The following is a 26,562-nucleotide window of genomic DNA, read 5'->3' as shown; positions in this document are numbered from 1 at the left end:
ACTTCGATGAATCGTCAGCTAACAAACGCCGCCAACATTCATTTGATGCATGTGGCGATTGCAAAAAATGTGTTTAGGTTTATCTATAATTCATAAATGTTGTATTTAGGAGAGAATGTTTATATTATACGGTAAAAGAACTTTCTAAACCTTTTCCATACCAGTGATAGACACTTCGACCCAAGGACTTTTCGCCCCCAAGACATTTCGACCCCCAAAAAAATTGAAATTGAAATTCCTTGGACAATACGACGCTAATACGTTTCGTTTTGATCCCATATTACTAGAAATGGCATTATCCTGTTATTTGGTCCGCGGACCAGAAACTTTCCGGTCTTATTTTCTAGTATTAATGTAACTTTCTTGAAATTATTTATCGGTGTTTCTCACCGTATTGGGGTAAAAAAGTAGTCCATCCTAAAAAGTAGTTCCTATAGTGTTGCAAAAAAAGTCCCTAAAGTCTTTTTCATTCCTCAGGTGACTATAGTCTGTATCAAAAGACTAATGCTATTTATTCCGTACAGTGTTAAAAAAAAATAGTCCCTAACCTCAGGTGACTATAGTCTGTATCAATAGACTAATGCTATTTATTCCGTAAAGTAACCGAATATAAAAACTACTTACATGTCAGTTAGCAGTCCAAAATTACTTCCACAGCAAATGAACAACAAAATATCCAAGTTTTAAAAGAGCAGTTCCAGCACAAAATTAGAAAAGTCTTTATTCCGAGATACTGTTTACGTACACACAAAAAAATCAATATACTCATACCGATTATTTGTGACATTAAATGCATACAAATTGTATTTCTTTTCGTCAAACAGACGGAATAAATCGCGAAAATGTTTATATCCCGCTCTCATCCCTGAACAAATTTGTCAGATAAGCCCACTCTAGAAATATATCTGGATTTAATCCATTGACATACATGAATGCAGCTAATAATAAACGATCAAAATGTTTAACACCTATCTTCCAAAACAGTCTTCTAATTAGCTTTGGCCACTTTTTAGCATCTCCAATAATGTCTTGTATTATCATCCATTGTGTGTAATTTTTTCTTCTGTGATCGCGTGCTTCCATAGCTAACGGTCAATTGAAACTTGCAATTAAAATCAAGGTATATTAACATCTCTGTGAACTATGTTAATGGGTTCATTCGAAGTACATGATTATCTTTTGATCTGAACGTAAAATTACGGGTAAACATTGTCTGCAGAATGCCTGACCTCTCTATATATACTCCTGGTATTTGGTCCGCGGACCAAATAAATTCTTCGTCGCTATATATACTCCTGGTATTTGGTCCGCTTCTGAAAACTTCTATATTAACAAATTATTTTAAGAATGTAACCCCCAAAAGACTGCCAAGCCCCATTTTCTGAAAATATGATCCCCCAAAGAAAGCCCTTTTCCCGGGGATACTTCCCTTTATAAGGCATTAGAATGAATCTATCGGAAAACATTTTCGTCTCTCTATATATACTCCTGGTATTTGGTCCGCGGACCAAATAAATTCTTCGTCGCTATATATACTCCTGGTATTTGGTCCGCTTCTGAAAACTTCTATATTAACAAATTATTTTAAGAATGTAACCCCCAAAAGACTGCCAAGCCCCATTTTCTGAAAATATGATCCCCCAAAGAAAGCCCTTTTCCCGGGGATACTTCCCCTTATAAGGCATTAGAATGAATCTATCGGAAAACATTTTCGTCTCTCTATATATACTCCTGGTATTTGGTCCGCGGACCAAATAAATTCTTCGTCGCTATATATACTCCTGGTATTTGGTCCGCATCTGAAAACTTCTATATTAACAAATTATTTTAAGAATGTCACCCCCCAAAAGACTACCAAGCCCCATTTTCTGAAAATATGCCCCCCAAAGAAAACCCTTTTCCCGGGGATACTTCCCCTTATAAGGCATTAGAATGAATCTATTGGAAAACATTTTCGTCTCTATATATATACACCTGGTATTTGGTCCGCACATGTATAATTTATTATGTGTATTCCTACGCGACCTTACATGACCTCAACTGTGAACGGCAGATGGATACACTATGATTTTTTTAGAATGGCGGATGGATACACTATGATTTTTTTACAAAACCGAAGCTAAACATATCATTTAAATGTTGTGGAATTTATTTGGTCCGCGGACCAAATAACAGGATAATGCCCTAGAAATTTAAATATGCTCAGGATGCTTTTAATTTGAAATTTTGGGTCACAATATTGCCCACTGTGTAATTTCCTTTTGAAATAAATAATTTTTGATGTAAAATATTAAAAGAGGTATTTACTCAATTTTCCAATGGTTTCATGACTATAATATTTTACAAGGCATTTTAAAATGTAAATAACACAAGTTTCTGATGGAAGAACATGCTACTTGAGCATGAATTTTACTAAAACACAAGGGCTCGAATCGATGAGAAAGCTCGAATCGACGAGAAACAGGCATATGTAGGTCCATGTTTTGGACATCACCATGCAAATCATAGAATTAAGAAAGAATTGATTTACATGAAAATTAAACAGCATATAAAACACTTGTCTTATTCTACAAAACCATTGTCAATTTAATTTACTCATATATGTATTGAATTTAGGAAAGTGACTGCATGAAGTGGCCACACTTCTGGACAGTTCAACGCCTTTTAATTAAAAAGTCATAGTTTTGATGCATTTGCAACAATGTACAAGTGCTACTTTACATAAACATCGTTTTTGACAATTGTCTACTTTTATTTCCTTATGTAACGTTTTCGCCACACAAATCCCGTCGGTGAAAAGCTAGCTCATCACCAAGGGTGATTTATCGCTCTTATATACTGTCATCTTACTCCAATGACAACTGACAGGTTTGCAAATTTGCATATTAATGGAATTACTTCCCTTTATGCATTCAGTAATCGTTACATTACTTTCCCCTCCGAGAAATCTCGTCCCGAGATTTGGCCTAGGAAATACATGGGTAAGGCAACTCCAGTCTGGCAGTTGACTTCATCCCACCGCTGCCACCATTTGTAACGTTTTCGCCACACAAATCCCGTCGGTGAAAAGCTAGCTCATCACCAAAGGTGATTTGATGTGCTTATATACTGTCATTTTACTCCAATGACAATTGACAGGTTTACAGATTTGCATATTAATAGAATTACTTCCCTTTATGCATTCAGTAATCGTTACATTACTTTCCCCTCCGAGAAATCTCATCCCGAGATTTGGCCTAGGAAATACATGGGTAAGGCAACTCCAGTCCGGCAGTTGACTTCATCCCACCGCTGCCACCATTTGTAACGTTTCAGTGCCACACAAATCCCGTTGGTGAAAAGCTAGCTCATCACCAAAGGTGATTTATTGTGCATATATACTGTCATTTTACTCCAATGACAATTGACAGGTTTACAAATTTGCATATTAATGGAATTACTTCCCTTTATGCATTCAGTAATCGTTACATTACTTTCCCCTCCGAGAAATCTCGTCCCGAGATTTGGCCTAGGAAATGCATGGGTAAGGCAACTCCAGTCCGGCAGTTGACTTCATCCCACCGCTGCCACCATTTGTAACGTTTTAGTGCCACACAAATCCCGTCGGTGAAAAGCTAGCTCATCACCAAGGGTGATTTATCGCTCTTATATACTGTCATCTTACTCCAATGACAACTGACAGGTTTGCAAATTTGCATATTAATGGAATTACTTCCCTTTATGCATTCAGTAATCGTTACACTTACAAATGGCATTCTTGTTTTAAATAGGGACAACTCTTGGAATATTTTAAGTATCCAATTCTATGGGACAGAACAGTAAGGCGTAAAAAAAAAATTGTTTGTTTCCGGTATCCCAACCTACCCTAAATTTTTGGCCTGACAGGCCTCGATCTTGACGGTAGCCCGGTAGCCCGAGGCTACCAGTTTTTCAGACGGACTACTGAATTTCCCAAGCTGGGTAGTCCGTCGGGCTACTAAGTTTTCAAACTTGTTAATAATAAAAGCATGAAATTTCACCGATTTATCTGATGTTTCCTTTTAAATGACAACGATATTATCGGTCCGCATACCACGAAAATTACCTGGATTGACTGGAATTTACCCGCGAATCGTAAAGATATCAAAACGTCATACCAGTAATTTTCCATTCCACGAGCACGTGCGACCTATCGTATCGCCGTTACTTAAATGTTTATCGACAAGTACACAAAAAACGCTTGTAGTGCATTCATTTTTTAATATAATCGCTTCAAATTTTCAGCCCCGCTTTAGAAGTAATACAGTTTGAATTCTTTAACGATCTTAATAAGATGTCGACAGAAATGTAGGCAAAATTTTATAAAAACGATCGAAGTTTCATACAATTATTTGTAAAATTTCAAACAGCGCGATCTTAGGCCTCACCAAATTAAAAAGTTGTTCATCGGATTTGCCGCTCGTATATTTTCAGAAACACAAAAAAATATTTTTTTTGGTTTTTGGCTTGCGCTCGCCCCCATTGAAAAAAATCAATCCAAATTTGTTGGTGCGCTACTTTTTACGGACGTAAAAGTGTATATAATTTCAGTCCCAGATTGTTTTCAAATGGATTTTAATCAAAATAAATACATACTACGCTCACATCGCCTATAATAAATCATAACACTTATATTTAGTTGCATTAAAGTTATTTCCCCTTTATGCAGTTACGCCATTTTCTTCAAATGTTTACCAAATTACATGCTACAAATAATCGATTTATTTCATTAAAAACTGGATGAAGAAAAACATACTAATTTATCTGATAACATCAATCTACATTATTTTAGTAAGGTAACATACTTATTGATGCATGTCACTTATCTGTTTTCTTTTTCCTGTCCAAATGGGCAGCATTTGCATACGAAAGTTGGTGGGGTAAGGAATTTAAATTATGAGTTGTTTTCAGAACAGTTTCGATTTTTAGATTTTCCAATCATTTAGTAGACTAATGTTAATGTACATTAATCTCCATTTCAGACCTTAATTGAGACTTTGTTTCAACAAATTTAATATATTATGAAAGTTTATAAAGTTAGAAAAAGAGCTGTACATAAGACATCATGCTCGACTTTTCTGAATCAGAGCTTTGCCAGTAATAGGGGCATAATAGTCAGAAGCTATTAGTCATTATATGAAACTTAATTAAAAATATTCTATGTTAAAAAGGGGGATAACTCTGTCTAGATTCAGACTTAAGAGTATTGTTTCTCCAGGTGTAGACTTTGACAGTAAATAACCAGGGTTTATTCTTTCTGTTTTGGGGACATAACCTATACCCCCAAAATTGGGAATTTTGACGCGTAAATGTTCCAGACTGGGAAATATTTAGTCCAATAGGATATAGTAAGGATGTGTTTAAGCACTTTCTCATACACTTGTTTCACATTGTACAACCTCTTTCATATACTGCTATTACAAAATTGTCCATAATTTGGTCAATGTTTGTTCAATTTTGATGATTTTTTTTTCAGAATGTAGACTGGGAATTTTTGCACTCATTTTGGGAAAATTACATACTTTTTAGCATTGGGAATATAACCGAATAACGGCTATAAAAACGGCCGAAAAAAAACCCTGATAACATTTCTAAGTTTCAAATCAAAAGCTTTGATAGATCTAGTAACACTCACAGAGATATTTGATGTATCAAAACCTTTGTAAAGTTAGCTAAAAATGCTACATTTTCATAGCAGTAAATATTCAAGTCATATATGTAGGTGATAAGTATGGTGTAAGGTTATGCAATGTTGTTTATTACTTATTTTCTAACAGCATTTTCAAAAGCATGCATTATTTGATTACAGTGTACTGTATGACAATGTTATTACCTGTTTTCACGAGTTTGCTTTGTTGTGCGTCTGCATGTCAGATTTTCTCAATCCCTGGAAACTTACTTTTTAATTTAAAAGGGCTATACATTCTATTTTAAGGTATTTATTAGTCAGTTGAGAGCTAAATGAAGACAAATATATTTCTTCGCTCTTCGCTCGCTCCTGATTTTCTCAAAAACCAAAAAAAATATTTAAATTATTTTTTCGCTCGCCGCCTCAATTTTTTCAGAAAAAAATCCGATGAACAACTTATCAATTTGGTGTGGCCTTAATTATTTATTTATTTCTAAAAGTAAATAAATAATACATACTACGGTCATAAAATTCAGACTTTTGACAAGAAAGTACCAAAAACAGAATTAAAAAATCTTAAATAATGAAAAAGCGGCAGCAATTTTAATACATCGAGTAAAACGATTTTTGGCAAACAGATTTCTGCAAGTGCGGATGAATACGGGACCTCGTGAACGTAAATAATATTGTTTGACAAATTTACCTGTCAGTTTATACGGGATATTGCACATTCGCTTGAAAAAAAATAAAGAAGAAACCTTTTTTACTTATTTCTTGTCAGCAGTTTAAAGAACCGAGACCGTACAATCAGACAGTGATGTGTCATATGGCGCGAAAACATGACGTAATGCCATGACAATCTCGGGCAATTATTGCATGACTGCGGCATTTTCCTTTGAAGTTTTGTGTTTTCTAAATTCTGGTATCGCCACGGTTAGCCGTGCTCTAAATTCCGTTGCACACAGGTATCGCTCACAGTTTTCTCTGTCTGGGATGTAGAACAATACACACAAATTAGCAAGTGTTGCTGTGATAAGGTATTGAAAATGATAAGCTATTTGAAATAATTTATTACTGTATTTCTGTAGTTTAGTTCTCTACATCTTGATTTAAAACTTGATTTTTTAAATAACATAAAAATATAACTGCAAAAATGACTATGATATTCTATTCAGTTTAAAAATTCAAATTACGTTTCTGGCAAAGCTTTACAATATGCTCTAGGTGTTAATTTCATCGATACATGAAACGTTTGTTGATAAAATTAGCCACGTGGGGTTTGTTTACATTCCCTATTTCTCCAGGCTTCATGACCTCGTTAGCGCTCCCCACCCCCCACCCCGGCAAATTCAAATTTTTAGCAGTTAGTTTAAATTATTTTTGAAACTCTATTTCACAACTATTTGGTTTGAAAAACAACAATTACACCAATTGATAAAGAATGTTTCAATGCGTATTTATGCACTTTTTTATAACTTTTTTTTTCAGTAGTTTATTTAAAATTTTGAAAAAGGGATCTGATGTGAAGCATGCATAATTTATATAAAAACCTGCCAAGCGCAATCTTCTGGCTTTTATATAGTAGTTGGGGGTTTACCATGAAATGTTTCTAAGGGAGGCTCAAGAGGGGAAGTATTTTTAAATATTTTAAATTTAAGATATTTAAAAAATGTGTTCAGTTTACTGTTTTTAATCATGCAATAAATCAGTTAGACAATACATACGCGTGTGTTACCGGCGAGTATCATCATGCTTGGGAGAATCTCAGGGAACGTAATTCGATAGCTCGTTTGCTACCCAAATTACGTTCCCTGAGATTCCCCCGCGCATGATGATACCAGATACTTTTATGTATTATCTAACTTATACTTATACCGCTTTGATCTCCACTTCAGATGCCGTGATGTCGACACACTTCTTTTAGCTCTTTGAGAGGGTTTTAATTGATAATGAAAACAAGGCCAATTACTTGTTTAACAACAGAATAATTACCGATAATTGATGGGTTTTTTTTTTTCGCTTTAAACACGGGTGGGTTGATGATGATTATTGACATATTATTGTGTCCACGTCGCCCCGGACAGTGATAATAGGCTAATTTACTTGATAATAGTGCTTAAAAAAGAAAATACCGACCTACCGACCCTACTTTTTTTGGCCATACCACCAGAAACACAACATTTTTGGGGGTTGGGGATGGGTGGGGTGGGGGTGGGGGGCTAACCAGCCTGATCTATTATTGCAGTTAAATTTGAACAGCTACACTATATTTTAAAGGCCCTGGCTAAAAAAGTAAGTTTTAGAAGGGTAGTGCAAATCTGAACCCCATGCCTGGCACATACTATAGTAACTAGATACTGGTATATGTCTTACTTTTTTTCTACAGTTTTCTCCCATAATTTCTGTCTGCTAGTTACTAAATATTGCAACATGTTATCCACTTACGTTTGCTTAGCCTGCACATGGATAGTGTGGGTAGATTAGTTGCCTACATTAAATAACTGAATGTTGAATCAAGCATAAACTAAAATATATCATTTTTATAAACAGAATGATTTCGGGCAATTAAAAATGTTTTCGGGCAAGTGGTTTTCTTAACTTACTTGCCTGAAATGACAAGTGCTGAAAAAAAATAAGGCAAAGACTGTAATATATTTTTCTCTTTTCCAAAACGGGACTACCAGAAACCTTGTAGGGCTACTTGATTTCACAAGATGGTAGCCCTGCTGGCTACCAGCAAAAGTAGGTTAAGATCGAGGCCTGCCTGACCGTAAGTGTTTTTATGGCCTTGGAGAATATTTTTTTCAACTTTTTAACAAAATGATGCAAAAGTGCACTGTTTATGCTTTAAACATGGCCAGTGATGTTAGAAATCAACTTACTGATGCTCTAAAGGCATAACGCCCTTATTTGTAATCATTTTTTGACAATAAAATAATTTTCGAAAAGTCTCCCTTAATAAAAAAAAAATCAAAAAAAAAAAAAATTCCGACCTACCTACACGGTGGGGAAACCACGTGACTAAATCGGATAACGTGCACGCAAAAGTGCTAAAAATAGGCCCGCTTCAGGTATGTTTTTTCACTATAACTTTTTTGATCCGCCATTGTTTTAAATGAGATATCGTGCATAAACCCTGCAATAAAAAGCTCTTTCATCGGATATATGTAACTTGATGAAACTCCCTCCCGTTTTTAGCTCACCTGTCACATAGTGACAAGGTGAGCTTTTGTGATCACGCAGCGTCCGTCGTCCGTGCGTCCGTCCGTCCGTATACTTTTGCTTGTGACCACTCTAGAGGTCACATTTTTTGTGGGATCTTTATGAAAGTTGGTCAGATTGTTCAGCTTGATGATATCTAGGTCAAGTTCGAAACTGGGTCACGTGCCTTCAAAAACTAGGTCAGTAGGTCTAAAAATAGAAAAACCTTGTGACCTCTCTAGAGGCCATATATTTCACAAGATCTTCATAAAAATTGGTCAGAATGTTCATCTTGATGATATCTAGGTCAAGTTCGAAACTGGGTCATGTGCCTTCAAAAACTAGGTCAGTAGGTCTAAAAATAGAAAAACCTTGTGACCTCTCTAGAGGCCATATATTTCACAAGATCTTCATGAAAATTGGTCAGAACGTTCACCTTGATAATATCTAGGTCAAGTTCGAAACTGGGTCACGTGCCATCAAAAACTAGGTCAGTAGGTCAAATAATAGAAAAACCTTGTGACCTCTCTAAAGGCCATATTTTTCATGGGATCTGTATGAAAGTTGGTCTGAGTGTTCATCTTGATAATATCTAGGTCAGGTTTGAAACTGGGTCACGTGCGGTCAAAAACAGGTCAGTAGGTCTAAAAATAGAAAAACCTTGTGACCTCTCTAGAGGCCATATATTTCATAAAATCTTCATGAAAATTGGTCAGAACGTTCACCTTGATAATATCTAGGTCAAGTTCGAAACTGGGTCACGTGCCATCAAAAACTAGGTCAGTAGGTCAAATAATAGAAAAACCTTGTGACCTCTCTAAAGGCCATATTTTTCATGGGATCTGTATGAAAGTTGGTCTGAGTGTTCATCTTGATAATATCTAGGTCAGGTTTGAAACTGGGTCACGTGCGGTCAAAAACAGGTCAGTAGGTCTAAAAATAGAAAAACCTTGTGACCTCTCTAGAGGCCATATATTTCATAAAATCTTCATGAAAATTGGTCAGAATGTTCACTTTGATGATATCTAAGTCAGATTCGAAAGTGGGTCACTTGCTATCAAAAACTAGGTCAGTAGGTCAAATAATAGTAAAACCTTGTGACCTCTCTAGAGGCCATATTTTTCATGGGATCTGTATGAAAGTTGGTCTGAATGTTCATCTTGATGATATCTAGGTCAAGTTCGAAAGTGGGTCACATGCCATCAAAAACTAGGTCAGTAGGTCAAATAATAGAAAAACCTTGTGACCTCTCTAAAGGCCATATTTTTCATGGGATCTGTATGAAAGTTGGTATGAATGTTCATCTTGATGATATCTAAGTCAAGTTCGAAACAGGGTCACGTGCGGTCAAAAACTAGGTCAGTAGGTCTAAAAATAGAAAAATCTTGTGACTTCTCTAGAGGCCATACTTGTGAATGGATCTCCATAAAAATTGGTCAGAATGTTCATCTTGATGATATCTAGGTCAAGTTCGAAAGTGGGTCACGTGCCATCAAAAAGTAGGTCAAATAATGAAAAAACATTGTGACCTCTCTAGAGGCCATATTTTTCAATGGATCTTCATGAAAATTAATCTGAATGTTCACCTTGATGATATCTAGGTCAATTTCGAAACTGGGTCACATGCGGTCAAAAACTAGGCCAGTAGGTATAGAAATAGAAAAACCTTGTGACCTCTCTAGAGGCCATATTTTTCATAAGATCTTCATGAAAATTAGTGAGAATGTTCACCTTGATGATATCTAGATAAAGTTCAAAACAGGGTCACTTACCTTCGAAAACTAGGTCAATAGGTCAAATAATAGAAAAACCTTGTGACCTCTAGAGACCATATTTTTCAACGGATCTTCATGAAAATTGGTCAGAATTTTTATCTTGATAATATCTAGGTCAAGTTCAAAACTGGGTCACATGAGCTCAAAAACTAGGTCATTATGTCAAATAATAGAAAAAACGACGTCATACTCAAAACTGGGTAATGTGGGAAGAGGTGAGCGCTTCAGGACCATCATGGTCCTCTTGTTATGTAATCCTTGCCCAACCGATTCGAAAGATGCAAAATATTTTGGTAACGAACACGTCTGTTCACAAGTTACGCACCTAGCACAGATTCTGCAGAGAATTTTCGCTGGAATGTAGGTTTAAAATAAAGCTTGTCATCGTCCAAAGTCCTGTACCAAATATTTAACATGACTATTCAGGAAATATTAAAGATATCGTATGACAAAGGATGCGGTTAACGTACACGTTGCGGTTTTCAGGAGGTGACGTACACGTCATTTTTCCCCAGAGGGTAACGTACACGTCAAAAACTATTTATCATGCATGTAGAACATCTTTGTCTTTAAATGACTGAACTGTAAACATTTTGATATTGTTAAAAAAAGATGCAGATGCTGGGAACAGGCTGTTTTTCTTTCGGTAGGTTAGTATATACAGAAATGCTACAGTGAAAATGAATAGCATTTGGAGTTTTATGGTCTAATCGTGTATGTTATTTTGGACAAGTACACATTGTTAGCAGTTGCCATTTTAAATTGTCAACTTTTTTTTCTCCAACTATCAAAAGTTAATTAGGTTTCTGGGAATAAACCATGTCTGTCTGTCAGCAGGGTTTAATCAAATCCATATGTTCAAATCTTCTTGATGACCCGTTGAACTGTAAACATTTTTATATTGTTAAAAGATGCTGAAATTAGTATAAATTCTGAACGATAACTGGAACGATAGCATGCTTGATAACCATGATTTTTCTTTATTAAAACGTTACAATACAGAAAATCTTTTTGTTTAATATGACAGCTGCACCTTATTTGAATCATTGACAAACTGTTTGAGTTCTATCATGCATTGGACCATAACAATCAGCCAATAATATAAACACGTTGTCGTTTAAATTATCGTGCGGGAGTAATGTTATTCTTTCTGTGGGTTAGTGACAGTTTGTTGGTCAGCTAGTTATTCATTTAGACCTCCTTACTGAAACAACATATCAGTATTGACCTAAATTTTGCATATCTAAGGACATAGTCATTCCATGGTTGATTAAATTATAAATGCTGACATATTCTGTTTAATATAGATCTATAAATGCGTCAGTTACATCCAAAGCTTTAAAGTAACAGCCTCTTTTATGTTTAGGCTGTTCATTCACACAATCAAATACCTTATATAAGCATTAACGAGATTACAAATAACTATTTTACTAAACTAAGCTATATTGGATCGCAAAAAAAGTTAGAAAATGTCGCAAAAAGTTGAATTTTTTTTTAACCAAGTACAGTTGACTTAGACAGATTTTGTGTCGCCTACTAAAAAGTAGCTGCGACATATAGGGATCACTTTTTCCGTCGTCCGTCTTTCTGTCCGTTGGCGACGGCTGGCGCCCGTCACGCTTCTTGTCCGGAGCATAACTCAAGAAATAATAAAGGTGCTAATTTGTTACTTCATACAATGATCGAACACAGTGAGGGGATGTGCAGTATCAAAGAACCATAACTCTAGGTGGTCCCATTTTTCAATTATCCCCTTATCCTTATAAAAAAGACTTGTCCAGAGCCCAAGTCAAAAACTATTTGAAGAATTTGAAGATACTTTACACATTGAGAGAGGAAGCGCAGTGTAATGGTACATTTTTAAATTACCCCCCCTTATCGTTATATAGAAAGCTTGTCTGGAGCCCAAGTCGAAATTATATAAAGGATTGACTTGAAACTTTGCACATAAATAGAGGTCCAATGAAAGGAAGTACAGTGTCAAAGAACCATAACTCTAACTGATCTTATTTTTGAATAACCTCCCTTTATCTATGGAAAAAACTTGTCTGGGGGCCCAAAGTCATAACCATATAAAGGATTGTCTTGATACTTGATACATTGATAGAGGTCAGTGAAGCAAAGTGCAGTGTCAAAGAACCATTACTTTAGCTGACCCCATTTTTGAATCACCTCCCTTTATGCATGAAAAGGAAAAGCAAGAAGCTTGATGAAAACCCAAGCCAAAACTATGAAGGGTTGATTTGATACTTTGTACATTAATACAGGTCAATGAAAGATAGTGCAGTGATAAGGAATCATAACTCTTACTGACTCCATTTTTAATTACCTCTCTGTATGTATAAGAAACTTGTATGGAATCCAAGTAAAATCAATGATCTACAAAATATAAACATGTCAAAAAGAAAAGTAACAAGTTTTTTTCTGTTGTTATTTTTAGAAAATGGGTCGTCCAAAAAAAGTTTTTCCCACAACAGTGGTAGGTTCACGCTCCACTATGTCTCTTCTCGTGCGCCTTTAAGTTACTTTTTCTCCGAAAAGACATTTCGCACTCCTGGCAAATATATTCATTCTCCGTGCTATAAATAGATAATAGTTTTACTGCTGTTACTCTCGGTGCAACAATTATACCTATATGCGTATTTAATACTTCTTTTGTTTGTCTCTTTCAAAAGTCAGAATCATATGGTGCGGACAACTAAACTAACTATCGTTACTGGAAAGAACAAGTACTAGGCTTCCATCACCCGTAAGCAACTGTCAACTTTTTCACTCAAAGATACATGGTCAGTTGGTCAGTTGCGCATATGATGGATTTAGAGCAAAATAATTTCAAAATTTTATCATCTTACCTATTTATGTATAGATATACAAGAGCTGTAAACGTGTAATTATTTCCAAGCTAGGATGAGGACCGACGCTACACATTTTCACTGTAGCATTTCTGTATATACTAACCTACCGAAAGAAAAACAGCCTATTCCCAGCATTTGCATCTTTTTTAACAATGTCAAACTGTTAACAATTCAGTCATTTAAAGACAAAGATGGTCTACATGCATGATAAATAGTCTTTGACGTGTACGTTACCCTCTGGGGAAAAATGACGTGTATGTCACCTCCTGAAAAACCGCAACGTGTACGTTACCGCACCCTTTGTCTTACGATATCTTGAATATTCCTGAATAGTCATGTTAATTATTTGGTACAGGACTTTGGACAATGACAAGCTTTATTTTAAACTTAAAGTCCAGCGGAAATTCTCTGCAGAATCTGTGCTAGGTGCGTAACTTGTGAACAGACGTGTTCGTTACCAAAATATTTTGCATCTTTCGAATCGGTTGGGCAAGGATTACGTAAAAACGGGAGAGAGTTTCATCAAGTTACATATATCCGCTGAAAGAGCTTTTTATTGCGGGGTTTATGCACGTAATCTCGTTTTAAAACAATTGCGGATCAAAAAGTTATAGTGAAAAAACATACCTGAAGCGGGCCTATTTTTAGCACTTTTGCGTGCACGTTACCCAAGTTAGTCACGTGGTTTCCCCACCGTGTACCTACCCTAATTTTTTTGAGCATGTTACCGGAAACAAAGAATTTTTTTTTTTTTTAGGCCTAAAAAATGTATTGGACAGATAGTTTGTTTATAAAGATGTTGTTTGTTTACTTAAAATTTCTGTGTTTTTTTGTGATATATTGCTAAACCTTAAACCAAAATTCTAGCTGTACCGAGACACACTAACAACATAAAATCACTACTGGTCAGGTCAGACTTATTTACAACCACATCGACTAGTGGAAGCTATTCGTGTCGAGAAAACTGCAAAGTTTGTCCTTTTATGACATGCAGCACATATTCACAAGTTCAATAACAGCATACATGTGATAAGTTCAGAATCCCAAAACTGGAGGTTGGCCATTTTTCAGCTGGAGTTGGGGTCTCAAAACTGGAGGTTTTTTATCGACATAAATTAAGCGCGCGGACACATAACTGGAGACAAAATCCAATATTTTTGGCCACACAGTAATGTATACACCAGAAGAAACAATCCTCATAACTCTTGATTTGAATTTTGACAGCGTTATGCCACTTTTTAACTTACATTTTTTGTTAAAGTTTTATATACATGTAATGTCTAATATCTCTGTTACATTCAAAGCTATTGACTATTATGCCCCTTTTACTGGCAAAGCTTTAATTCAGAGTCAATCACTGAGAAAAGTCGAGCATGATGTCTTACCTTACCCCACCCACTTTCGTATAAAAATACTGATGATTTTGACATGAAAAATAGAGAACAGAAATGCATCAACATGTATTTTACCCTTACCAAAATAATGTTGATTGATGTTATCAAATAAATGAGTGTGTATTTTCATCCAATTTTCAAAGAAATAAGTCCGATTTTAGTAAGAAATTAATTTGGTAAACATTGGAAGAAAATGGCGTAACTGCAAAAAGGGAATTAACACCCCTGTTCTAAAAATGTAAAAGTAACACCTTCAAAGCCCTTAAATATAGCATCCAAAAACAGCTAAGGAACTCATACTGGTCTTACCTAGAATCAGTCATATTCATGGACGATTCACAACCAGGTAAAAATAAGAAATTCTATTCCTTCATAAAACATAAGAAAACAGAAAATTGTGGTGTAGCACCTCTTAAGCATGAGGGTCTAACATATACTGACCCTGCCACCAAGGCCAATATACTAAATAGGCAATTTGAGTCGGTCTTCTCAAAACCACAACCACTCAGTTTGAAGCAACTCTGCAAAAAAGTTACTACAAACACTTCAGCACCCAACATGCCCATGATCTCCGTTAAAGAAGAGGGTGTTGATAAACTCCTGCAGGGGCTCTCTCCAAACAAAGCCTCTGGCCCAGATGAACTCTCACCAAGAGTTCTAAAAGAGCTACACCACGAGATAGCGCCCATCCTTACAATTATAATTTAGGTCATCCCTGGAAACTGGCTGTGTCCCGCCAGATTGGAGAAGTGCAGTTGTCGCCCCTGTTTATAAGAAAGGCCCGAAATCCAAGGCCAGTAACTACAGGCCAATATCTCTCACCTGCATAGCTTCCAAATTATTGGAACACATTCTAGTCTCCAACATCATGACACATTTTGACAATAATGACCTCTTAAGCCAGTACCAGCATGGCTTCAGATCTAAGCATAGCTGTGAATCACAACTGATCAGCTTTACACAAGAAGTTTACGACAACCTTGAGCAAGGTCAACAAACAGATGTAATAGTAATGGATTTTAGTAAAGCATTCGACAAGGTTGATCACAATAAATTGATATTTAAACTTAATGAGCTGGGTGTCCACCCTCTGTATCACAGTGGATAAAGTCATTTCTGAAGGGTCGAACCCAAAGAGTAGTTGTAGACGGCTGCACTTCTGACACACTGCCTGTCCTGTCCGGTGTCCCTCAGGGATCCGTCCTAGGGCCCTGTCTCTTTCTGGCTTACATTAATGACCTACCAGATTCTATTAGAAGTAAGGCAAGACTGTTTGCAGATGATACCATAGTATACCTTACAGTCAAGTCCTCATCTGATGCCCAAACACTACAAAAAGATTTGTACGCCCTTGAAAAGTGGGAACAGACTGGTCAATGGAATTCAATCCAGACAAGTGTGAGTGCTGAGAATTACTCGCAAACGAAACCCTGTCATGTTTCCTTACACCCTGCATGACAAGGAACTGAAATCTACCGATACCGCTAAATACTTAGGTGTTACACTAACTAAAGACTTAAACTGGTCTGAACATATTAATACTATTTCCTCTAAAGCAAACAACTCTCTTAAATTCATCAAAAGAAATGTTCAGACAACAAACATAAAGGTCAAAGAGAAAGCCTATAACACCTATGTCCGTCCACAACTCGAGTATTGCTCATCCATCTGGCACCCCTGGCAAAAGTCCCTCTCATACAAAGTCGAAAAAGTGCAAAGATCAGCTGCACGGTTTTCTTTAACGACTATAACTATACAAGCAGTGTAACCCAGATGATAAACACCCTAAACTGGCAAACTTTAGAACAACGGCGCATACAATCTTCTCTCATCTATTTTTACAAAATCCGAACAAATCATGTATGCGTCGACCATAACCATCTAACTCCGACCAGAAACCTGAACTACCTAATTCCACAGTCACCTACTCAATACCACATGAATTCCTTCTTCCCCCGCACAATCAGACTATGGAATGGCCTTCCCCAATATGTACAGTCCAGCCCCAGCCTCAACATATTTGCTGAGCGGCTGGCATCTGTACATCTGCAGTAACTTCCTTCACTATGTTTTTTAACTTAGCACCTGTAGTAATTTTTATTCTTTGCACTAATGAGTTTTCTCATTTTTAACACTGCCCAGACAAGCGCCTTCCAGTCATAATCGTTAATGATTGTTGGAAGTATCATGTAGATGTAGATGTAGATGAAAATAGTAGTGGGTTGGTTTTTCTAACAATTATTTATGTGATTTTATTACGGAACAAAACTTTTCTTTGAATAATTAAAATTCATTTCAGTTAGGAATTATTTCTTATGACTGGGAGTTTTTGCTTCAAACGGTAAAACCTGGAGCCTAATTGGCATTGAGAATGTGCCGATATTCGGTCCAGTGAGACAGGTGGAAAAGGCCCTGCTTGTCTAATCCCTTATCAACACAAACAATTAATAATTCATCTGTGAAAAACAACTCTTTCCTCCAGCTACATGTGTGTCAAATATGTATAATACACAACAGTCGGTGACACTTTGATTTACTGTGTAAACATGTTTGGCACTTTTCGGTAATTATCAATTATAAATAACCCAGTCCTAATACGATTTTTTATTTTTTTTTTTATTTTTTTTTTTATTTTTTTTTTTTTTGAAAAGCGGGAGAAATATGGTTTTGGTCGGGAGACGGGAGGCAAGGTGAAAAAATCGGGATTTTGACCCTCCCGCGCGGAAGATCACATGTATGAATAACAGGCCAATAGCAGCATTCGGCGAGTTATCTTCCCAAATGATTTAACAGGTGTCGCTACGGGCGAATAGGTCCTATCATGCGGTGTACTCTCGGCTTTTATCATAGCGTTAAAAAAGTGATTCAGTTATTTAAAAAGATACAATCATGTAATTTATCAATATCATCTATTTAGATAGCTACATGTTTCTTCTGTTTTTAACAAGAAATTTATAGCCTCACTTCAAAATACTGGCCAGTTATATATATCCTAGCATTTATTTTAATCGAGTCACATTTCTATTTAATTTGTGAGCAAAGCGGGGTTAGCTAATTTAGCTAGTTGAAAAATATTGCTAAATTTACCTTTGTATGGATACTTTGTTTCACATAGACAATGATTTCTCTGGATATATTAAGTTTGCATAAAATTTCCTATCCACTGGCTGCATACTGATTGTTATCATAAAAAATGTGCATACCATGTGTCCTGTTAACTCTTAGGGGGTTAAGAATAATGTCATTGAAGCAGACTTAACACTTCCTGCTCCCACGTGGGTGTTACATATTTGATAGTCTGATGTTAATGTTTTTAATAAGTTTTTCTTAATACTTTAACACTGATTTGACATAATGTCTAATAGGTCTCACATTTGTTGTTATTTTTTATTTCCAAAGCTCTACAAATTTGTGGTCTGTATATTAAAAATCCTCCGGGTGTTTTATAATATGTAAAAATTCATATTTTGACATTCTTGTGATATTTCTACTTTGTTATCTATAGTTAAGAAACAAACGTGTCAGGTTTTTTTTTGTTGTTGATTAAAAACATTTTAACTAATTGTTGGTCTCAAGAGGCGATGCTTTAGGCCCAACAAAAAATTGAGATTGAACCAATGGCCCTTTTATTAGAAGTTTGTATTTCACTTTATGTGGGCAAGCTGCTGTGAATTTGAATTGACTGAAAATTAAAGAGGCAGCACCATAAAATTAAAATTAACACAAGATGTGTTAATTTGTCAATAGAGATCATTTATGCCTCAGGATGATATTTTCATAAAATATATGAAAAAACACAGATGTAATAATTAACTGGGCTGATGGAAATTTGTAGGGACATCTTATCACAAGGGCATATATTTAACGTTTTACAGTAAACATTCTTATAATTTCTATATTTTTCAAGACCTCACCTGTGTATGCAGATCTTTCCAATTAAATTGTAACTATAGGAATATATACTGTCTACACTGATCCTTTATTTAAAGAATATAGTCTGAATACTTGCAAAATGATAAAAGGATTTTCCAAGGAGGGCATTGAATATTGAAAAACTACTTAAAAGCTAAATAAAGCATTTATTGCCACAATTAACAAATATGACAATCATACAGTCCATGAATAAACTGACACACAGAAAATGCACTTTAAAACAGTCCTTACAGCTTGTCTGTTATTTTTCAAAGCATAGAATATCAATAGATATGAATAAAGCTCTTTGAACACTCAAAATTCTGCTCAAGTGATAAAAAGCTGAACTTTGATGACATTTTCGGATACTTTCCAATTCTACTAATATTTTGAAGTGACAACGACTGTATAACGATGTAAGTATACAAACTTTAGTCTGGGACCTATTCGCATGTAGCGCCACCTATATGCGCACCTGTTTTATCAGGGGAATTAACTGACCGATATCGCCCATTAATCTATCAAAATTAGAGGTCACCACTCGTGTAAAAGCATAATCATCATTTACCTTACCACGTGCAAGCGGTGCAAAATACAGTATGTAGGACAATTCAGGAATTCCTTCTGAGACACATTTTATAGACACAAGGCAGACGTTTGCGCCAAAAACAACGTTAAACCAGTTTCACATCATTTCACCCAAGCTGACCATGATGTCAACGATGCTACCATAACTATTATACAAACAACGTCTAAGGATACAAACATCTGTTTAAGAACTGAAGAGGCATGGATCACAGCATTAAAAAGGAAAACTTCGTCGTGCCACAACATTATTCAGTAGGAACTAAGAATGAATTTAGAACCTAATGACGCCTTTGAATACATCTCCAAATTAGCTACTAAGGAGGACCTAGAAGAACTTTCAAAACACATGAAAACTAAAACAAGAAGAAGAAGTAGGCACCATTTTTATAAACTTTGTGAAGTTTGTGGAAAAGATTTTACCAACTCATCTATGTTTTATAATCATAAGAAAAACAATCAGCAACTGTCGAAAAATTCCAGTGCACATGGTACCACCAAACCTTCACCAGCAAAAACACGTTTACAAGGCATGCAAATAAAAAACTAATCATTACATGAATATCATTAAAAAACCCAGAGAACCAGAAACTACACCGTACACGGGGTTTAGACAACATTACACAATGGACAGGAAAAACACCAAAGTTTAGGATGATACCAAGAAAGAAATCATGGCTGCCAAAAACTATACAAAATTAAGACCAAAAAAATAAGAACAAACAAAAACATGGATATCACCAAATGCATCTTCGAGATACCAGATCAAGTCTTCACACCACTGAGCTTGATTTCAAGAACTCTCAAGCGACACAACCCTATGTTTGGACGAATAATACAGTGAGAAAAATGAACTGTTAATCAGTGTTGGAAGTATCTATGGAACATTTAACAATAACAGCATAATATGTAAATGCAAGATTGAGTTCCAAAAATTTTCTAAAAATAGAAACAAACAGTCTATATTTAGTAACATACGTCACATTTCACTCTAACATTTTTGGTACTTCAGGCAAGATTTTTTGATATATATTTTAATCCTGATGAAACTGGGAGATTATTATTAAGTTTAGACCATTGTATGTGTTGTTCTCCTCCTCCTACCTTTATTATATGTAATATTTTAGTAAAACGACAAACAGTAGTCTGATAACAACACGTGATATCCAAGATTTTCTGGAGAACCTGTAAAAATTACATTTTGAGGATAATTTATTTATGTTACATTGTATAAATTGAAATATAGAAAATTTAGAAATAGAATAAGTCAGTTCATTTGGGTCAGATTAGCTAGCTGGGATTACTTTTCAGCTCTCTTACAGTTAACATAAAGATTAAATTATTAATATAGAAATTTTTAGCTTGACTGTTGGAAGAATAGTCCGAGCTATTCTACTCACCCTGGCGTTGGCGTCACTTCTTGGATAAAGTTTTGCATGCAAGTACATACATGTACAGCTATCAATTAAAGGCATTTACCATTGAAACTTTTTTTTTTCTTTTTTTCTAGGTCAATTGCCAGGTTACCAACCTCACTTGGTCAAGTCCCATAAGTCTGGCATGTATTTTTGGCCAAATTATGCCCCCATTTGGACTTAGAAAATCCTGGTTAAAGTTTTGCTTGCAAATTACTATCTCCAAAACTAATGCAGATATTAAATTGAAACTTCACATACACGTGTCTTCTTGGTTATAAAACTAGTTGATAGCATCAAGTCCTATAACTGAGAACCAGCTGTTGCAAACTATAAGCCCAAGGGACTCTTTCTCAGAAATGAATGTTTTTTCTGGTTTTTAGTTACTTGTCCATGGTTATATGTACTTTAGAAATCTTTCAGTCTCAGTTATGTTGAAAATTAACATAATAAATGTGCCTCTGACATGCTTTTACAAATAGCCAACCTTATGTATTATTATGGATACCCATGTTACACTGGTTCAACTTGTGACTGTGCATTTTTCAGTATTTCAAAAAAAAAGTGTAGATCTTCTGACAGAATATGGTAAAAAGTGTATTGTGACTTTGATAAAACAGTTAATACTTTAAAAGTAAAACTGTTAACGTCTTGCACAAGGTACACTACTACTGAAGTCCTTGTCAAGGTCATGTTTATGTATAACTACCTTGTCGATGGCTTGAATAGTAATGCAGTAGCCTGGGCACTTACATAATTATGTATTTACATTTACCTTGTTATTTCAGATATGCATGGGTAATAACTGCATATATAGCTTGTTTCCAGAACTTCTGAGAGGCATCAAAAGCATATTTTTCAGCCTAGCTATCCTTTATATGGATCTTAAAAAGAAATCATTTTGATCTTTTACAGTGTACATGTAATTGACCATAGAACTTGAAGTACTGGTAAACTGGCAGTGTCTTAGTAGTGATTATGATTACAAGAAACATCTGGATTGGAGGATTCCTGGTGTTAGTGCTGGCTGCAGTGTTTCCTTTTTTCCACAGTCTAGACCTACAGACACTTTATAAACAAAAGTGCCAAATGACATGTGTAGAATATGATGTGGATAAACTCAGAACTGATTTCTGGGATTTGCTGTTTCTGCGATTTCAGTTTTGCAGCCTGGGTAATGTTCCCAATTGTAGTAATCCGTACAGGCTTAAAATGGACAAGCTGGGACAAAGGTGTGCCGTGTTTATGAAAAACGCTAAAAATGTTAAAGAGCATTTTGAAATGACATTTCTCCCCAGAGAAAGATATTCAGACACCTAGAGACTGGAAAAATGAGAAAGATTTCTATGTAGTAAGTGAAGTTATAGAATTGCGTTTAAACAGGGAAAGATTGCCTAAAAGATACCTGTTTGAGCATAGATCTACAAGATTCCTGTACTACAACTTCCTTAACTTTAATTTACGAGGACATTTTACAGACAAATATACATACATTTACACGAAATCTGAATTGCCAAAGGAATTTGAAGAAGAGCTCAAGAACATTATAATTTTAACTGTAATTGCAAGGAATAATGTAACAGAGCAACAAAAAAATAACAAGAGTATAAATGGTATAAATGTAACAAACCGAAAGCCCTACATGGTAAGCATTGGAACAAATGTTTTTGACCAGAAAAGTGTGATTTTGACTAAAGGAAGTAAGTACTATTCATGGTTTTCAACAGTTGTTTGTATGTGGTCATTACTGATTATTTTGTATTTTGTTTGGAAAATTCTCACATCCTTACATGGTTGTACAGATGAATTTGCAGATAGAAGAGCACGCTCTTCTGGTAGTCGCCAGGAATGCCATGTTCTTACAAGACCAGATCTTATACCTGTTGGTACAGGAGACTTGAATCTTTTCAGGTCATATTTCTTCTCGACTCTTTTTGAAGGAAAAGGTGTCTGCAGCTCAGTAGTTTTCATTTTATCTTGTATAGTCTGGCTTTCGTCAATTATAGCATTTTTTGAGTTAATACCTGAACTTATTGCTATAAATAAGAAAGTCTGTATTTTGATGTTTATTATTTGTAGCATTTATTCAGTATCCGTCATTCCAGTAGTTGTTATATTTGTTTTATGTTTTTCTCTGATTATGTTTTCCCCAAATGTGCTTATTTCATGGGATGTATTTGATGTTTTTAGAAATTATGAGATTTTTTATATGTTAACAAATTATGAATTGTCAAACAGCCACCTTTACGATTTTGTTCTCTTAATCTCTTGTTGGGTCATGTTGATAGTTTTATTTTCTTATGATAAATGGTTCCTTCATTTAATGTTGAACGGAGATCTGATTCACAAACTTCTTTGGCTGACATGGCCAGTGCAGTTTATTGTTTTTTTGACAAAGTTAGTTAAAAGGTTTTATTCTTTATCAGATACTTCATTACACATGATCTGGCTTGGTATAGTTTCAGCTTTGTTTTACTTAGGTATATTTGTAGTGCCACAAAATGTTGGTGACAGAACTTTCTCCTATGATCCTAAATATCTCCATGTACTGAGCTACTGGCTGTTTTTTCCAATTTATTTCATTTTTAGAACATTTTGTATCGCTTACACAAAAACTATTTCTCTGGCAGTAGAGGCAGTATTTACGACTTTTTTTATAGCTTATCTTTGTAACTTTCTCCTTCCTTGGCTGTATCCTTCTCTGAAGTTATTGAAAGAGAAGGATCTGTTTTTGTATGCAATTCTTACATTAACTTTAGTAACACATCTTCTCAAGATATATAGGGAATGGTATGATAAGTATGACACATTTTTGAAAGCTGTGGTATCTTATGTTAGAAACAAATATAAATGCACAGAAAATCAGACAGAGTTGGAGAGGAAGGAAGATAGTATTTCACTTGTTTATAACCATACTGATGACAGTGCATGCCAAGATCTCGAAGAAAATTGAGGGCATGTCCATGACGATAAGTATAAAATCAAAGGATTGTTGATATTAATCAAAAATAGCAATATGTACGTCCCTTCTGATTTCTTTTTTGAAGTTATCAAAATACCAGGAGCACCAGGAGCAATCAAATGGGTGGTAGCCAAGGAACTTGTGACATTAGTACTTCTGTGTCTGTTCCCGGCAGTATTTATATACTGGCTTTGCCATGTTATATATCTGGCCGATTTTGAGAACTACAATCTAGTAATCACAGCTGTACTTGGTGCTTCGTTTGTCAACCAGTACAAAGAACTTTTTCTGTACAGAAAGGCATCAGTGTTTGATGTGAATGATAATATTGCACTCCAGAGACAAATAGACATATTTTTGGGGTCTTACAATAGCTGGTGTTTTGTTAAACAACCATAGGCAGGGGCGTAGCTTAATTAAATTTGTGAATGTGTAAGCAAATAGATGGGCCCTTGAAAAAATGTTGTTGTTTTTTTTCAATATACTTTGTATTGAAAAATAGTTATATATATAATGGTTTCCTATTGAAAACAATGCCACACTAAAGTGATATCACACTTATTGTTAAACCATATTATAACCATTATATTTTAACATGAAATTCAATTTTAAATGCCCATTTTGGAAAAAAAAATGGACATATTATGAAATGGCATTGTCTGTCCAACAACATTTTCTGATTTCAGACTCTGAAGTCAGAAGTATATTAGATACAGCTTTCATATTTTACAGGACGACTAAGCACCACCTGAGGATGATCTGAATTATTTTAAGGGTCAATAGGTCAAAGGTCAAGATCGCTGGGGGAGACATATTGCTTTTGCCCTGTCTGTCTGTCACACTTCATTTCTGATCAATAACTGGAGAACCAATTGACCTAGAACCTTGAACTTCATAGGATGATCGGGCTTATGGAGTAGACAACCCCTTTTGTTTTGGGGTTCATTCCATGAAAGGTCAAGGTCACAGGAGCACGGAAAACTGTTTCTGATCAATAACCCGAGAACTAATTGACCCAGAATGTTGAAACATTGTTACTGTAGGATGATTGGACATGCTGAGTAGATGATCCCTATTGCATTTCAGTCACTAAGCCAACCATCAGTGTCTTTTTGATTTTCGATTTTCTCTCCTGTCCACTTCTTGCCTATTACTACTATGCTTTGGGAGAGACGTGCTTTTCTACAAAAGCATTTTCTAGATAATAGTTTTTACGCTTTAATTTGGTACTTTATGTAAACAACCTTTCCATGGCTCGTCATGAAACTTTACACGAATGTAGATGTTTGAAAGATAATGGTGCATGTGCAACTTTTGTCAAAATCACTTCAGTAATTGCAGAGTTATTGCCCGTCAATTGTTTTCATTTTCATGAATTCCCACATAAAGTTCATAAAATTTAAAACAAATATAGGTCTCAGTAGGGTGGTGGTGTTTGCACATCTTTCATCAGGATCTCTTTAGTAAGTGCAGAGTTATTGCCCTTTTATTGTTTTAAAATTCATAAATATATCTGGAAATTAAAATATCTTTCAAAATATAGTCCCTTCATTCACAAAACAACATGTTGGCGGGGAATATAAATTCACTAAAATTCCTTGTATTGTGTTAACGTTGTTGCTCTGCCCCCGAAGGCAGGCATATTAAAACCGCACTGTCCGTATGTGTGTGCATCCGTGTAAATTCTTTTCTGGCAGTAACTCTGCCATCCATAAAGGGATTTTGAAATAACTTGACATAAATGTTCACCATAATAAGACGACATATCATGTATATGACCCAGACCCCAAGCGCCAAGATCAAGATCAGAAGTCAAAGGTTAATAGGCTCTGTTTATTGTCCAGTTCATAACTCTGTCATTCATCAAGGGATTTTGAAATTACTTGGCATTATGTTCCCCATAATAAGATGATGTGTTGTACACAAGTTCCAGACTCTTAAGGTCAAGGTCACCCTTAAAGGTAAAAGGTTAACCTGGTCTGTTTCTTGTCCTGTCCATAACTGGACTATCAATGAAGGGATTTTAAAATTTATACTGGGCATAAATGCTCCAGGACATTTGTCACTAATAGTGACAGCTCTTGTTGATTTATTTTTTTGTAAAAACATTTTGTACCTGATTATTTTGTCATTTTATTTTTATACTCACTTTTTACCATTTAATATGCCAACATTTATCAGTATTTCGCATTATAACTCTGGGAAAAGGAAGATTTCACTGCAGCTCAAGTTCATTGGATTTATCTCAACTTACAAATCAAAAAACATTTTTTAGTACACCTTAAAATTAGCAAAACCTGGTGGGCTATTTTGATACTCATGATTGTGTCAGTTGTCTGTGTCGGCTATGATACAAAATTTTATAACTTTGAAAATATAGTCCCCTCATATACAAAACGTGTTGGCGGGAACTGTAAATTCACTAAATTTCCTTGTATTGCATTAACGTTGTTGCTATGCCCCCGAAGGCGGGCATATTAAAAACACACTGTCTGTCCATCCATGCCTGGGTCTGTCCGTGCGTGTGTCTGTGTAAATTCTTTTCTGGCCAGTAACTTTGCCATCCATAAAGAGATTTTGAAATAACTTTACATAAATGTTCACCATAATGAGATGATGTGTCGTGCGCAAGTCCCATACCCAAGATCAAGGCCAGAAGTCAAAAGGTAAATAGGGTCTGTTTCTTGTCCAGTTCATACATCTGCCATTCATCAAGGGATTTTGAAATAAGTGTAAGCTTGTGTAAAGCTTTCTCCTCTTGAGAAAAGTATTGAAAGTGTAAGCCTGTGTAAAATTTCCACGTCTTTGAGAATAGT

General features: G+C 35.4%; 1 protein-coding gene across 1 annotated transcript; it reads left to right on the top strand.

The window, feature by feature from the left end:
• The first annotated feature begins 1 nt into the window (after window position 1).
• On the top strand, window positions 2–26,066 carry LOC123547510 (uncharacterized). The gene is made up of 2 exons (XM_045334674.2): window positions 2–131; window positions 21,700–26,066. The coding sequence occupies exon 2, from the start codon at window positions 22,427–22,429 to the stop codon at window positions 23,735–23,737; it is 1,311 nt and encodes a 436-aa protein (XP_045190609.2). The 5' UTR covers window positions 2–131; window positions 21,700–22,426; the 3' UTR covers window positions 23,738–26,066.
• Window positions 26,067–26,562: the final 496 nt, after the last annotated feature.

This window comes from Mercenaria mercenaria, chromosome 9 (genome assembly GCF_021730395.1).
Source record: "Mercenaria mercenaria strain notata chromosome 9, MADL_Memer_1, whole genome shotgun sequence".
Classification (NCBI taxonomy): Eukaryota; Metazoa; Mollusca; class Bivalvia; order Venerida; family Veneridae; genus Mercenaria; species Mercenaria mercenaria.
The sequence above is the reverse complement of the archived record's forward strand: the minus strand, read 5'-3'. Positions and strand labels throughout refer to the sequence as shown.

Excerpts from the sequence above, each read along its gene's own strand:
- LOC123547510 (XM_045334674.2), top strand. The coding sequence starts at position 22,427 with ATGGTAAGCATTGGAACAAATGTTTTTGACCAGAAAAGTGTGATTTTG.